This window comes from Anser cygnoides, chromosome 1 (genome assembly GCF_040182565.1).
Source record: "Anser cygnoides isolate HZ-2024a breed goose chromosome 1, Taihu_goose_T2T_genome, whole genome shotgun sequence".
Lineage (NCBI taxonomy): Eukaryota > Metazoa > Chordata > Aves > Anseriformes > Anatidae > Anser > Anser cygnoides.
The window spans coordinates 179,951,165-179,967,789 of NC_089873.1; the positions used below are offsets into that span (position 1 = coordinate 179,951,165).

Below are 16,625 nucleotides of genomic sequence, written 5' to 3' on the forward strand. Positions count from 1 at the left end.
TAAGTCTAGTTGTTCTTACAAATTGAAGAAACAACTCTGAGACCGGGAGTAAAACTCCTGAACATAAACCAGACATGAACAAGACATAATGCATCAAGAAAATCAGGTTTAACTAACTGATTTGTTCCATTTTCCACCAAGAGCCACCGGTCTTCAGCCACGAGGAAGACAGATTTCAGATTGATTGGAAGTGAGATGGTGTGAGTTTGGCCCTCTAACACATCCAGTACGATAAGACGGTTTCTGTAAAATTAGAAGCCAAGAAAAGAATAATTAGGTAGGTATGCATATGAAGTGATCCATTATAAATCAATATAACACAAGCATATAATTTAAATCTCACCCTTCTTCTTTGTAGAACACCAGCCAGTTTTTGTGTGAAAACTCTCGGCACATCTTGTAGCTGCTCTGTACAAAAACACGTCACACAGCAATTAGGGTTTGTTAGATTAGTCCCAGTGAGTTTCCCTGACTCCTCTTGAAGTGTACTCCATTTTTCCTTCACTTGGAATAACTCACTCCATTAATTACCTTTCAAAACGCTATCTAGCCTGTCTTGTCCCAAGTTCTATAATTGCATCATAATTTAGTTCATTATTTTGGACATAATCCCTTGTAACAAAATGTTCTGTTATTCCCAGCTCTAGTTCCAAAGAGGGGGATTTTAAAGATACATATCCACAGACAATATGACTTATTTATATCTTTGATGTCACTATTCCATAACAATGCTGTTTTCCATGGAAGGCATTTAAACATACAGAAGTGTAAACCATTAAGTGCTCGTGCCCCCACAAACAATAAAAGAAAAACAATCCTGGGGCAATTTTTCCAATATTGAGTTTTGATTTCCAACAAAAACGGTATCATAGAGGCAGGTGTTACTCCTCACCGTCTCTTCCTTGCTGCTCCACCAAGACGTTCTCTTAGGAGACTCCTGATCATCTGGCAAGAGCAAAAGTCGGCGAAGGGCACCGTTGTTTGTATCCAGCAATAACACAACATTGCTCTGTAAACGAGAAGCAGATCTGCGTACATCTCAAGCCCATTTAAGAGACTACAATAAATCTGTTTGAAGCATTCTAGTGACTTAGGTCATTTTGAAAAGATGATCCAGACTTTGTTGGTAAACGGAGGCTGGATCTTGGTTCATTTCAAAGCTCATGGAGAAATGTAATTGTCCAGGTTATGTACATATAAAAAAGACAATGATATTTCAGTTTTTCCATAGTGTTTTCTCTATACAGCTTCTGTATAAACTCTAGAAATTATACCAGTATGGCTTATGTGTTTAAGCTGTAGTCAGCTACATATGAAATACATACTAGTTCTGCTTTGTCAATCCACTAAAATCCTTAGTTTCAGTTTTTATGTTTCCTTAGAATTACTCTAAAGTATCCATTGATTGAATTACATCGAAGGTGAAAAACTGGTGAGAAGAGAACTGACTCAGTATTTCTTGCCAAGGTTCATACTTCAGATACCTTGGAGCCTATTAAAAATCCCAGTGTGCAAAAATCCTTCTGTGACCTGCACGCTCAAGGAGCTTACAGTATCAGAGGTAGGATGCTACTGCAGGACAGCAGGATGACTCTAGAGGATCAGTATCAAGGACAGGATACTGAACAGAGTGGTGCAAGTGTCCTCCACATAAAACATGAAAAGACAGCATTCTAAATTTTAAACCTCTTCAGATTTCTCAGATTGTTACTCAGTGTCCCAGGGTTCACACATGATGTCAGACGATGGGGAGAGGGACAATATTTCCCCTTGCCAGCCCTGGTTCAAGCACAGGGAGAGGACCACAGCATGTCAGTGATGCTTTCCCTGGCTGCTGCACAGTGCTGCAGCTTGTCTCCAGTTCTGTGACCCATGTGTCGCATGGAGCTAACACCCTGATCCGCTATGCTTGAGGAGCAACAGCCAAGTCTGGAGTGGATGACATGGATGAATGCACCTGACACAGAAAATACACAACTTGGTGAACTTGCTTGTTTTGCAGGGTCATTTTAAATGTGTCTTTTTATGAAGTACATATGAAGCTATAGCTGCTCCTAAGGAGTTTAAGAATTCAAGAGAACAGTCATTCAGGGGCAACCTTAACTGCATCAAATGAACTTTAAAAGGTACATAAGAACAAGTTAATTAAGTCTTGGGTTGAGCTTTTTGTTTGCCATTCAAGGAAACACTAGGTTCTGCTAGGGCTTACTAAAAGTAAACTGTCTACGTACAACATCTGCAATAACGCACGAAAGACGTTAAGGGAGCAAAACATAAATTCCCACAAAATTGTCCTAAATAAAACAAATACAAACAATCTGAGTCACAGTGATTTTGTTCTTTTGAGGTAGGCTTCATATTTTCACTAGGCTTATTTGAGAGAATTAACTTTATTCAATAATGACAGTCATTTGAAGCTAAATATGGTAAAGCATTTAAAATATTACCATGTTATTTGGAGCATTTGGGAATTTCAGCTGGAGTTCAATACTCCTAAAAAAAGAAGTTTGCTTATGCATTACAAACCAAAATTATAGAAATGTGGTTCGGGGAGGAAAAAAAAAAAAAAAAAAAAGCATTTGCTTTGGATGTTGGTTTTCTGCCAAAATGTTGGTTTTATTTATATAATTCTGCAACAGCACTGCTGAACCAAAGAGATGTATTAGCCTTCTCCATGAGATAAAGGACACGTATGAATCAAGTACATTCTTCCACTTAGCGTTGAATTTATGAGAGTAGCTGGTAATATAAAAAGCCTCTCCACTCCACCCCTTTTGATGTTAATCGTTTCCTTCTGTGCTAAGTGACTGATGTATATTCTGTCTGTGTGTAAGAATAGAATTTTGCGTCACTTGCGAACACATCCAAAAGCAGCTCTGGCAACTCTTCAAGTGGGCTGGGAAAAGACGGTGGTGTGCAATTCCGCTGTGTTTGTTCTTGACTGGGAGAAAAGTAACCTTTGGGCGACCTCCCGACCCCGATGTCTGGAATTCCAAACTTTGGACAGATGCAATAACCAATCTCATGAAGTGCCGTGCCTTTATTTTTAGTTACTGCAAAGTTTCCCTTTCCTTACTGCTGGTTTTATTTTAGCAAGCATTTTTCCTCTTAAAAGTCCTTAAACCAAGCAGGGCTGTGATTTCACTTTGCTGGTATGGGAAGTTGGTCCTTACTGTCTTACAGACAGAGTGGAGTTAGGGAAAAGAATAAATTTCAATTTCGGAGTAGGAGAGTATAAACAACTCAGTTTTACCCTTTGGTATTCTTCTCCCCATGATAACTCTAAGTTTCATTCTCTTCTGCCCTCGATGCTCATGTCTTGAACAAGCAAGCTTGCTAACACTCTCCTTTGCTGTCAGCTTCAGTTGAGGCTGATTTTTAGCTCTGGACAGTGTGCACTCACCTTGCCTTGTGTCCCACAAGCATCTTTTTTATCAGGGCCACTCCACAACCTCTTGAGTAGCACACCCATAACAATCCTGACGCTGTATATATTAAGCATGGACACAGGGCAGCGTAGGCACAGATGCAGACCTATCACATTGTTCATTAGGTCTAAGTGATAAAAGTCTGTGCAAGAACTTATGGCTTGGTGCTCAAATCACCAAGCCTTCAGAGGTAGAGAAACGCATGCAGGTAGATTACTGGCCTTCTAATCAATGTGAATGGTGTCTTTCAGATAATTTGGGAGACTTGATTGCCCTAGAGATTTCGGAATATGGAGGACAGCAAATAGAGATGTGAGCTTTGTGCTTACAAAAAAACAAAATCTTCGCCTTTTTTAAGATACAAAAAGATGAGAATTACTGTCTGCTAGTTTTGAAGGAACACAACCTCTTCCTGAGTGCAGTGCATGTATCAGACTACCATGGGGATAAGAGGTTTCAGACATTAGAGCTAGTAGGTTGCAAATCCTGCCATACGCAGGTTCCCACTTGTATTTTAGTCTAGATCACAAGCAGTTAAAAACAATCTTCTTTTAAAGGATGTTTACATGCAATGAGTGAGGTGGATGCCTCTGTCAGCTCCTATGTCACATACTCCCTCTCTCACCACATGCTATCTGAGAGTTTCGACAAAGAGCTCCAGCAGCACGTGGGACAGGGAAAAGCACTTCCCTCCCTTCCTATCCCACTTCCCGACAGAGAAAGATAAAAGCAGAGTTAAAGGATGCTGGCAGGACACTGCCTGGGCAAAGTTCATTGTGCTCACTGAGGCAGACCGTTGGCTGCTGTCTGTCTAGCTGTAGCCTTTCAACAGTGCAAAGTACTTGTAAAAAAAAAAGCGGAAGCGTGCAGTTAATTTACAGACGAATCAATTCTCAATATGAATTTTCTTCTTACACATCTTATACATATCCCATTTAAAATCACATCCAAAGCTTATCAAAATTCTTTCTAGGTTGGAAGAGACCTCCAAGATCACCGAGTCCAATCTCTGACCTAACACTAACAAGTCCTTCACTAAAGCATATCACTAAGCTCAACATCTAAACGTCTCTTAAAGACCTCCAGGGATGGTGACTCAACCACTTCCCTGGGCAGCCCATTCCAATGCCTAACAACCCTCTCAGTAAAGAAGTTTTTCCTAATACCCAACCTAAACCTCCCCTGGCGCAACTTTAGCCCATTCCCCCTCGTCCTGTCACCAGGCACGTGGGAGAACAGACCAACCCCCACCTCGCTACAGCCTCCTTTAAGGTAACTGTAGAGAGCGATGAGGTTGCCCCTGAGCCTCCTCTTCTCCAGGCTGAACAATCCCAGCTCCCTCAGCCGCTCCTCGTAAGACTTGTTCTCCAGACCCCTCACCAGCTTCGTTGCCCTTCTCTGGACTCTCTCGAGCACCTCCATGTCCTTCCTGTAGCGAGGGGCCCAAAACTGAACACAGTACTCGAGGTGCGGCCTCACCAGAGCCGAGTACAGGGGCACAATCACTTCCCTAGACCTGCTGGCCACACTGCTTCTTATACAGGCCAGGATGCTGTTGGCCCTCTTGGCCACCTGACCACACTGCTGGCTCATATTCAGCCGACTATCAACCAATACTCCCAGGTCCTTCTCTGCCAGGCAGCTTTCCAGCCACTCATCTCCCAGCCTGTAGCGCTGCTTGGGGTTGTTGTGCTCCAGGTGCAGGACCCAGCACTTGGCCTTGTTGAACTTCATACAGAAAAGAAAAGAAGTTTTTCATACAGAAAAACTTCATACAGAAAGAAAAAGGGAAAAAAAAAAGGAAAAATAAAAAAAGGAAAGACAATGAATAAAAAGGGAAAAAAGGGGAAAAAAGGAGAAAAAAAGGAAAAAAAAAAGAGAGAAAAAAGGGAAAAGGGCAGGCATGTTACTTTATAGGAAATAGAGGTATGCCCTGGAGTACTTATGGGGAGAATAGGGCACAGGTGTCACTACTTTGAAAAGATGAATATTTCTCCTTTATGTTGCAATTTCCACCTTACAAAGAAATGACCTGAGATTTCAGAAGAGTCTTTCTAAAATCTATCAGCCCAGTTTAAAAAAACAAAAAAAGGAGTCAAAATAGGCTGTGCTCACTGAGACAAATGGCCACTGGGTGGAACAGTATCATCCAGCCTTTCTTCCTAGAAGATGAAGAGATGGCTTAAAAGCAAATAAATCTCTGATTTGTACAATTAAATTAAATCCCCAAGAAGTTAAGTTTTAGTAAAATTTTGTTTAAAAGGACAGAAAGGAATGGTGATTTTCATTTTATTTTACTGGAGGGCCCTACTGCATCCAGATGGATGTAATCTGAGAAATAAATCACAAGCTTATTTGAAGAGCTGCAATATCATCATCTCACCCTTTTCAGCAGTTATCATCCATTTTAAATTATTCTTTTCTATTATGTAGTCATAAACATTTATCTCCAAAGATTTCTACTAAAGCAAAGAAATTGGAAAAACTTCATAGCTTTTGATTTTGCTTAATTAGTGGATTTATGAAATATCATCTGTCAAGTGGACTTCTTTTAATTTTTATAAATGCAACTTCTGATTTCTACAAATATACTTCATATTTCTTGGTCTTTTTGCAAGTACATACAGACAAATCTCTAAAGCATCACACACCATTTATGTTACTTGTTTTTCTTGCAGACCTGTTTGATGTACCCTTAGCACAAGTAGCTAATCCTTCGAGCCTTGTCCAAAATATAGATGTACCACTGATCTACTTGTATTAATATGTGAATGCTACAGATTCTAAGGTTAAGGTTGCCAGTGATCTTACTTCACACAAAGGCAGGCATCTCGACTATTCTAGCTGTCCAGGCTCCTTCTGTAGCCAATGGAAAGAGAAAGGCACCTCCAAAAGGAATTAACTGTGCTACAGCTTAGCCGGGATGAACTTTCTTTTGCATCAACTTTATCCACTCAACAGACACAGAAGGTACTTGGATGATTAGTTTAGACTATAAGCTTTACTTAGACTGTACACTTACTCGTAATATCATAAACCATCTCATTTAATTTCATATACAGCAATATCCACCTCATTTCACAGGTGCACCATGAAAGCACACAGTTTCTCCATGGTTCCATTGCAGGAAGAGCTGGGTATAAAACCTAGGCTCCAAGTGGAAGAATTAAACTACTTGAGAATCAATCTTTCAATTAAGTAGGAATTAGAAACACAGTGATTGCATCACAAGCCCTAACATTAGGAAGGATGGCAGTGGCTGTGAAGACTACAACAGGTGTGTTTGGCTGATCTATGCCTCATTTAAAAAGCAATTGCAAATAAATTACTAATGGTGTCCATGGATATAAATACGAAATACACAAGAGAAGCATTTTGCATCATTTTTTTTCTGTACAAGACGGTTACTTAAGTTACTTGGTACATCTAAAATAACTTTTGAATGGTGTCCTAAGTATACAATGCAATACAATTTGCAATCAAGTGTGTAGTTTAATGAAACACACTTTCACACTCAATAAACTCTAATAAACTCAATAAACTCAATAAACTCTATGTTAATACTGTGTAAGGAGTCCTAAGATAATGCAAAGCATTCAAAATATTGTAATTCTGTATTACTTTCCAGCAGTATAAGTATACTTATTTTCAGACAGGATTTGTTCAATTTAGCACTTGCTAAGAAACTGACAATATCCAAACTTTCGTGAAAAAAACAGGAGGTTACAGCTCAATGTAAGTCAACCAGGGGCACTGAGCTAGCATAGAACAATCTTTATTTCAGAGTAAGTCATACTGTCATTGAAAAATATATGTCATGAGAGTACGCAAAACCAGTCACAGAGTTAATTAACTGTCTAAAGCTTCACGGACAAACCTCTAATAAAAACCTCAGTGCTGAAACTGAATCCTCCTGTGACTTGGATAAAAATGAAACTAGCAGGACAATTATTTTCATGGTAGGAATTTCAAAAACTTAGAAAGCAAAGAATATTGCTTGCTGGGCTTTATATTAAAAAGTGTGAGACATTCTAAACATTCTTAGACACAAGATAGACTGCCATCTGTTTTACAGTTTCCTGCATTGACTTTGCCAAAAAAGGCCAAGGATTGTTTAGAACTGAACAAATTTGTCATGTGCATCTCAAAATAACCCAAATCATACTTCTATAGCTGCTCAAGACAACCACGCAGGCAACTGCGATAAGCAGGTATCTTCAGAATCACATTTTTCCAGTTGGCACTGGAAAGCGTCCAAGACAAAACTAAAGAAGGCATACGCAGCTCTACCAAAGGCAGAATTGTGTTTCTTACAAGGTATTGAGCTTAACTGTCATGTTTGGGGCCAGAAAGTGCCATCAACACTTGACAAATATTTCTGGAACAACAGTACCACAGAGACACTAGTTATGGAAAACTACTTAAATCCCAACAGAGTGCAGGAAAAGCTCTGCTAAGTTGGCACCTCTCACCTACTGAAAAAATGGGCAGAAGAAATTCAGAACAAAATGAAAATGAAGAACCAACCAACAATAATGACCACATTAAATGCTCATGTCATAATGACCACATTAAATGCTCATGTCAAACTACTGTGACTGGTAGGTAACATAGAGAACAATAAATATTAATTAAAAATGAATAATAATAACCAGCAGCATTTTATCAACTGTTGTCTCTTCTCACTCTCTGGCAAAGAAATTTTAAACTGGAAATGTTCCAATCAGTCACTGATAGTAATGGAAAGGCAAAAGTATGTGGAAAGTATGCATTACTTGACTCTGAAAAAAGGATTCAAGTCAAACCAACCCTGAAGTTGTCAGTGGTTCTAAATTTGCATTGCTGATACACTAAATGTCAAGGCTTACATAGCCTTCTTTCTAGTCTCAGTACTTCAGATGTTACAGAATAAGAAATACCAGGATTCAGAAAACAAACCAAAAATAGTGGCGTGAAGCAAATATAAACAATATTTTACATTGTGACTCAGAAAACGTCTCTTTCATATACTGCTCAGAAAGTAAAAAGGGGACAAGACCGGAGCAGAACTTAAATTCATGGAATAAACCAGCTTTCTTTGTACTTTTCAAATGCACTTTGCTTGACTGAGACTCCTGAACTCAACTCAATCTTCTCTCATAAAGGCCAATCTCCCTCTAACAGTAAGAGAAATAAGATAAGCAGATAGAACTCAATTTTAATAACGCAAAACACATAATGGGTTCTTTTAAATCAGCAAAAAAGTGCAAGAGAAAAATCTATACGTAAAAACTAAAGCTGAGGCAACTCTCAGGCTTCAAGTATAATGAAAAAGGGAACATTCAGAAGGGGGTAGGCTTATCCAGGCTATTTCCATCTACAGAGGTGGACTACCTTAGTGATTCTGACTTTATGACACTATTTGACTCATCAGCAAACATTCAGCTATAGTTTGTTGGTTGTGTGGTTTTTGTTTGTTTGTTTGTTTTTGTTTTTTACCTGCTCTTCATGTACAAGCACTTGACCTTTGAGTGGATTTCCGAGTGGTGCCACAGTCACAAAAGGTTGCCAGACATTTCCAACTGTTCTTGGGAAGAGGTCATAAAAATCCACAAAGGATCCATTCTTACTAGAAACATTCATGAAGTACAAAGCAACAGGATTGCATGTAGTAACATAAAGAACATTTTCAGCTTCATCTTCTGAAAGAGGAAAATAAAGGAAAGGTTTCTGATATCGCATATTGTTATTTTGGAAATATATATTATAAACTAAGCAGACGATATAGTAAAATGTACAGCAAAATTACCACCATGACAATTACCATCACACAGGGAGATAAAGAGAGATAAATGGTCTCTTGATACTAACTAAATGTTAACAGGCAGATTCTTGCCACAACATTACAAACTCTTTAAACAAGTAGTCCAAGGCACATTTGTGTAGATACGACTGCAGTGTCTGCCAGCATATACAACATCTGTCTAAAAGATTGTTTGTTTATAATTTTGGTTCTCCCTCCTCTATCCCATTCTCCCCTTCAATTAATATATTTAATTATTATTTACACATGGGACAAATGCAAACTTTGCGGAAAGTCTGGCACTTCCAGCTGGACTTCAGACAATTCTTAAAATCAAACCAAAGCAATGTAATTTCTCTTTCACTGTCATAAAAGTTTGCAAATGTACTTGAAACTTAGGCTACAGGCAGAAAAAGCAGCATTCCAGTATTGATCATCATCAGTCTGTTTATAATACACAGTGAAGTTTAGACATGCTTAATGATGAATCATAGAATTATAGAAGAGAATCATGGAAACACAAGGTTGGAAGGGACCTACAAGATCATCTAGTCCAACCACCTTCCTATCACCAATACTACCCACTAAGCTACTAAATCGTATCTCGTAGCACCTTGTCCAAACGCTTCTTGAACACCCCAAGGGATGGTGACTCCACCACCTCCCTGGGCAGGCTGTTCCAGCACCTGACCACTCTTTGAGAGAAAAAGTTTTTCCTGATATCTAATCTAAATCTCCCCAGGTGCAACTTGTGGCCATTTCCTCAAGTCCTAACATTAGTTATTTGAGAGAAGAGGCCAACCCCCTCCTCATCACAACCTCCCTTTAGGAAGTTGTAGAGTGCAATGAGGCTCCCCTGAGCCTCCTCTTCTCCAGACTAAACAAGCCCAGCTCCCTCAGCTGCTCCTCATAAGACTTGTGCTCCAGACCCCTCACCAGTTTTGTAGCCCTTCTCTGGACACGCTACAGGGCCTCGATGTCCCTCTTGTAGTGAGGGACCCAAAACTGAACACAGTAGTCGAGGTGCAGCCTCACCAGAGCAGAGTACAGGGGGATGATCACCTCCCTGCTCCTGCTGGCTACACTGTTACTGACACAAGCCAGGATGCCATTGGCCTTCTTGGCCACCTGGGGCACACTGCCGGCTCATGTTCAGCCGAGCACTGATCAACACTCCCAGGTCCCTTTCTTCAAAGTCTTCTAGCCACTCTGCCCCAAGCCTATAGCGTTGCATGGGGTTATTGTGGCCAAAGTGCAAGACCCGGCACTTGGCCTTATTAAATCTCATCCCAGTTGCCTCAGCCCAGCAGTCCAGCCTATCCAGATCCCTCTGAAGGGCCACCCTACCCTTAGACAGATCGACACTACCTCCCAACTTGGTATCATCTGCAAAATTACTGAGGGTACACTCAATCCCCTCATCCAAATGAACCCTGAAAATGTTTATGAATATTCCCAGTAATGCAATTTCACTTTGGGACATAAGAAATATAAGTAACTAAGGCAGGTTTGATTCAGTGAGACAGAATTTTAATCAGTTTAAGCATAGCACTATGCAAGTTTCATGGTTTGTATTAAGACTAAACTGACCAAGAGAAAAAGGAAAAAGTCAAATAATCATTTTCTGAAGCTTTATGGTGTTGAACATAAAAATTAGACAGACTTGCTATTTTTATGGCTGTTCTACTTTAATTACATATCCTTCTCTCAGTTTGAGGATGCATAGCCTAATGAAGACCACAATGTCTGAAATTATGCTCCCATTTCAGTGGCTGATTATTTTTTTATTTCATCTACTGTTAAAATAATAATAAAAAAAAGTGGAAAAAGATAAATTATTTTATTTATCCTTTGCAAAGATACCCAGAAATACAGACTATTGAAAAAACACCAGTGTGTTACTAGCCTTAGAACATCATGTATGCATATTATCCTTTCATATTCTGTCACTGGCTGTCAACAGGCACTTATGATGTCAATAGCCTAATTCTTCTTCATCTCCAGGATATTTCATGTATTTATGATACTGGGAATCATTACAAAAGTTCCTAGCTTTTCTTACTGTACCTTTTGTTACAGTGACGTCGCAAACAAAGTTAACTTCATCCAAAGGCAGTGTCCAAAAGGCAAATTCTTCTGTGAAATTGAGGGACCGGGATTCATGTCGTTCCACTGGAAATCCTTGAATGTTTAGGTATATAGGGCCCTAAAACAAATGATAACAATGAAGGCTTGCTGAAATACTTTGCTTGTCATTCTTTATTCGAATCTAGAAGTCTTCTTCAAGACTGTTAATACTATTAACAACAGAAACAATTAATAAATGACAGAGTAGATGAAATACTTCTCTGCAAGCTCTCTGAATGTCCATAGAGCCATTTTCTTCACAATATAGAGACCATCATGCCTTCATCTTTAGTTATTTATTGGTTTGGAACCATGATTGCTCAATGGCATGAAGGAAGTATCATGTTCTGATAAAACACAATCCATGCAAGGGAAAGAATCAGAATCTTTTTTTTATCTCAAAGAAGTTCAATGGCAATTTTTTGTTATATGAATCCCACATCACATTAGCAGTTCAGGTTTTTTCCTTGACGCACTGGAGTAATAATTACTGAAGTTAGGCCAAGAGCTCAAAGCTGAAAAGGACTTTAAAGCTTTGACTGCAGATCAAATTGTACCAAAATTTCAGATTCAAACCTGGCAGTGCCAAAGACCCATAAGAATTCAGCTGCATGTAAAATAAAAACAGGAAAACAGCTTTCCTTTCAGTTAGTCTCTGATCTTATCCAAAAATTGAAATCTGGGGGCTGAAGCTGGCCACCTCCAAGCATCCTAAACAGCTACAGAGTTCCTTCAAACATGGTACTCTCAGTGTCCTTATAGAAAGCTCTTTTCAAGAACTTCTGACCAAATGTACTGATTTTTAAAGCACATCCCACGTTCTGAGGGCTAGGTACACAAGAAAGGTCATTTTAGGTTCTTCACATCCCAATACATAAAACGAGTATTTTATGTATTAAAAAAAAAAAGACAAACCTTTACATTTATTTTCTGAGTTTCTGTGGGACACAGAAGTTTCTGTTGTGCATTCCCAGGCTGATCGATTTTCCAGTAGCCTATAAATTTATGATCTGGTAATGGCAGTCTGTCAAACAATGCAGGAACAAACGAATTTTTATATTCATTAACTTGCAACTGATATGGAATAAATCATTTAAACAACAGCATTTTTCCAACTAACCATATTTAAAGATTCTCTTGCAGAAAATGCTTCCTCACTAAAATATTTCATTTATTTTATGTTTTAAATCACAAAAATGTTAGCCTTCTGGAATACTAATACAATCACAACCTAAACAGCATAATAAAAGAAAGAACCTTTCATATAATATGGCCTCAAAAGAAAACTTTTCCAGTCTGAATTATTTGAGGTATGTAATAAAATATATCTGAGACGTCTCTCGCTTTGTTTTATTCAGATCAGGCAGGATGTGATAGTACCACTTACAGGAACAACTGTAATTGACACACTTCTAAAAAGCCAGCAGAATAAGCACAGTAAACAGTGTGGAAAGTTAACTATGCAATAACTTCAGTGATTTTTTTTCCATATATTTTGCCTCTGTTCACATGAACATAGGCAATGCAATACAGATGTGAGTCTGCCACTGCCTCCTGGCCAGTACAGCCTACAGGAAGGGCAGAGACTTCTTTGAAAGTTGGTTTCATTGGTCTAATTTCTTAATTTCTGTACTTTTTACTTAGGGAAGGAATATACAGGCCAAAGCAAAACTCATTTTCAAACTCATATAGGAAAAGAAGTATGATGGCATGTAACAAAGTAGCTTGACAGAAAATAAGGGACAACTTTTTTTTTTTTCCCCCTCTGTTCTCTCTCCAGTGATTTGCAACCACTAAAAGCAGTTTGACTGTGTTGATTGGCACGAATACATTCAAGCTAATGAACTCATCCTTTTGGTTTCTTTTATTTAGGATCCGTTGCTCCTAAAGAGACCTCCTATCAAAACTGCATTCTGCATTACAAGCAGTTGCACATTATCGTACAGCTCCAGGACTTGGCAAGAGAACAGAAGACATTCCCTCTCCCAGTTTCTATAAATATCTGCGAAGTCTATTTTAAGGAAGCTCCCTTAAGACTGTTTGTTAAAAGCCTGTGCTCAGCCTCTTCTGTCCCATTTCATGATGTTTTCCTACTGTTATATTTTTTCCCCTCTCCCCACAAACCAACCTGGCCCCTCTGGATACCAGAGGTTTGTTTCTATTCTTCTTGATGCTCTTTTCGGAATAAGAAGTTATCTCCAGTCAAAAATCCCCGGTTGGACTACATATGAATCTTGGCAATATTTAGTATTTTTTTTTCAATGAGAAGTTAAGAGAAAATGTCAGGGAACGAACACTAATATCCTCTAATCTTTCCAACTCACGCAGGAAAGATGCATTAACATTTCTTACTGGAATATTGACACCAAACCTCAAGCAACCTGGAGAAGCCAGTACTCACAGGGAGTCAGTCTCCATTCCCATTCTGCATTTGGACCATCTGCCAAGGCAGTTAGATAGCCAAAGACACATTTTGTTACTTGGAAATAGAAAGTGGTTTGGATGCTACAGATCTTAGATAAACATCCAGCTGCCAGCAATAAACCGCTGGGGCACGTAACGAGGAAAGTGTATGAAATACATTCCACCAAGATGGTCAGAGGGCTGGAGCACCTCTCCTATGAAAAAAGGCTGAGAGAGTTGTCCAGCCTGAAGAAGAGAAGGCTCCAGGGAGACCTCATTGTGGCCTTTCAGTACTTAGAGAGGGCTTATAAAAGAGATGCAGAGTGACTTTTTACTTGGGCAGATACGATGGGACAAAAGGGGACAGTTTTAAACTACAAGTGGGTAGATTTAGATTAGATATTAGGAAGAAATTCGTCACTGTGAGGGTGGTGAGGCACTGGCACAGGTTGCCCAGAGAAGCTGTGGCTGCCCCATCCCTGGAGGTGTTCAAGGCCAGGCTGGATGGGGCTTTGGGCAACCTGGTCTGGTGGGAGGTGTCCCTGCCCATGGCAGGGGGGTGGAATTAGGTGATCTTTAAGGTCCCTTCCAACCCAAACCATTCTCTTAGTCATTATTTTCCTCTCTCAGTCAAAGAACCAGTGGAGTATTTATTGCCTGTTTATGAATATCAACAGATACCGATGTTTAAAGAGGGATTTATTTTGAATTCTTCGTCATTCCAGTTTGCACTTTTATACCTTGCCTGATTCTTCCCAAATTAGGAAAAAAAAAAAGCCAGACGCGAAAGAAATGCAAATACAATATATTTTACTTTACAATATTTAAGATCATTAGGAAAAAAAAGTTCAAGATGTACTGTTTCCACATATAGACAATTCTTAGATAAATGCATTCATGTAGTTTGAGAAAGGGTAAACAGTCCAGTCAGAAGATAAATCGGTTTATCCATGAACTGGAATTTTACTTCAAGCATCCATTTGGGTTTCAAAATGATTTGTTGGCAAAACTTTGGTTACGTCTTGAGCCAAAACTGTCTTGTGTGCAAAAAGAAACTATATATATATATATATATTTTTTTTTTTGGTAATGATTACTATGAGTAGGATAATCTCTGATATGCCTATAATCAGCAATAATTGTTTCCTGTTAGCTCAATGGTACATCAGCTTCCACAAGGATTTGGATTTAGTTTTTAATTCCTTACACATTACTCCCATGGACAACATCCTAGAAATAAATGGGTTCACTAATAATCATGAGTACTTACTAAATTTTAAAACAAAACATATGTTAATAACCAGCTCTAACTGAATACCCTGCTTTATATAGCAACAGAATTACAGATCGCATTCCCAAAGAAACAAAACATTTCCACTCTGTTTCAGCTTTCTGGAGATTTGCTTTGTTAATAGCTCCTCTCTTCCCTTAGGAAAACTAATTTCTCCTTTCTCCCAGATCCTTGAGGTTTTATTCGCTTCCCTGCTCCTGAATAATTTAGTTTCTCTAGGGCAGCAGACTAAGCCATCACAAACAACAAAGAGGAGGGAAAGGTAGATCAGAATTTAGGAATAAAACAAAGAACACAATTCATAATGCAAAGTTCCTTTGTCAAGAAAAGTAGGACCTGACAATTCTTTTTCAGTCCACTTCACTGCACAGAAACCTGATATAAGAAAGACAGAGAATAGAAGAAGCTGGTGGCATGAAAGGTCTTACAAGCAGTCTACCTCCAGAATGATTTTCAGGAGAGGCTGTGGATACAGAAGGACTGAAACAAAGTGACCACACTGGAGAAAAGTACACCTCTTAGAGTTTTCCTCCACTGAACATATATGATACATAGTGAAGTACGGAGACTTTTCTTTTCCCAGGACTTAGAGGTAACAACAACCAAGTTTTGAAAATAACTTGAAGTGACAGTGCTAGAAAAAAGCTTCACAAGGCACTCCTGACACTCCGCAGTATTTCAACTGAATTAAATGAACCAAACACTGCTCACATAAAGGGCAGACAGGATACTGTGGAAATGCCACTAGTGGCAAAAATCTGAGAAACAAAGAGATCCAATGGGTGTAGAGAAGTACAGTGGGTGGGTAAGAACTGTACTCAAACTCCATGGCTATCTCCACCTGTGATGTACCCTGATTCATGCTTTCCTCAAAAGCTGGAAAGGGTTCATACAATAGAAAAACCACACGACAGGCTGCAGTAATCTTGTAAGGAAGCCAAGACTTAAAAGCAAGTTCTAATGAATTATTCCTAATCACTTCTTTCCTTATGGATGTGGCAGTGTCTGCAGGTTAAGAAAAAATTTGAAATAATCAAATTTATTTGCTCATAGTTTTACACCATTTTCCTTAAGATCACTGCTGTCGATGAAATGGTTACGTAAGAACATTTGCTTAGAAAAGATGATAGGCACAGGACTTACACTTGATGTGGCAATTCTACCTCTATTATTTAGCCTGATTATCTTCACACGCAGAAGTCTAAGGGAAGACAATCTGTTACAAGATTATTCTCTAGCAACTTCTGATGCTGGAAAACTCAGAGTGACACCTGCAGTACACATTTCTTTTTTCATTTTTTAAATTTAGAAAATACATTCATTTTAGGCAAATATATTAAAAAAAAACAAAACACATTCAAAAAGTCTTTATGAATGTACCCATTTAAGTTTCTGAGAACAAACTGGAAAACAGCTAAGAACATTGTAAGAACAAAGTTTCACTGAACAGAAGTTCTCTACAGCCAGCTACCCTACTAGTACAGCGTCAGATGTGAACTTTGACAGGTAACAGAACTGTTTAATATTTGATCTTGTAAACTAGCTTAATGCTGGAACAGAAGGTAGTATTCAAGGACTTAAACAAAAGTCTGTG

The 16,625-nt window shown here is 38.9% G+C and overlaps 1 protein-coding gene across 2 annotated transcripts in view; it reads right to left on the reverse strand.

Moving 5' to 3' along the window:
• The window catches only part of VWA8 (von Willebrand factor A domain containing 8), a 197,553-nt gene that overhangs the window by 62,928 nt on the left and 118,000 nt on the right, over window positions 1-16,625 (reverse strand). For both annotated transcript variants that reach the window (XM_048047696.2, XM_066988216.1), the window contains exons 27-32: window positions 12,253-12,361; window positions 11,278-11,416; window positions 8,907-9,109; window positions 893-1,009; window positions 344-408; window positions 118-243 (exon numbers count right to left, since the gene is read on the reverse strand). In XM_048047696.2, the coding sequence (XP_047903653.2) occupies window positions 118-243; window positions 344-408; window positions 893-1,009; window positions 8,907-9,109; window positions 11,278-11,416; window positions 12,253-12,361 (759 nt within the window). The remainder of the gene's footprint in view (window positions 1-117; window positions 244-343; window positions 409-892; window positions 1,010-8,906; window positions 9,110-11,277; window positions 11,417-12,252; window positions 12,362-16,625) is intronic.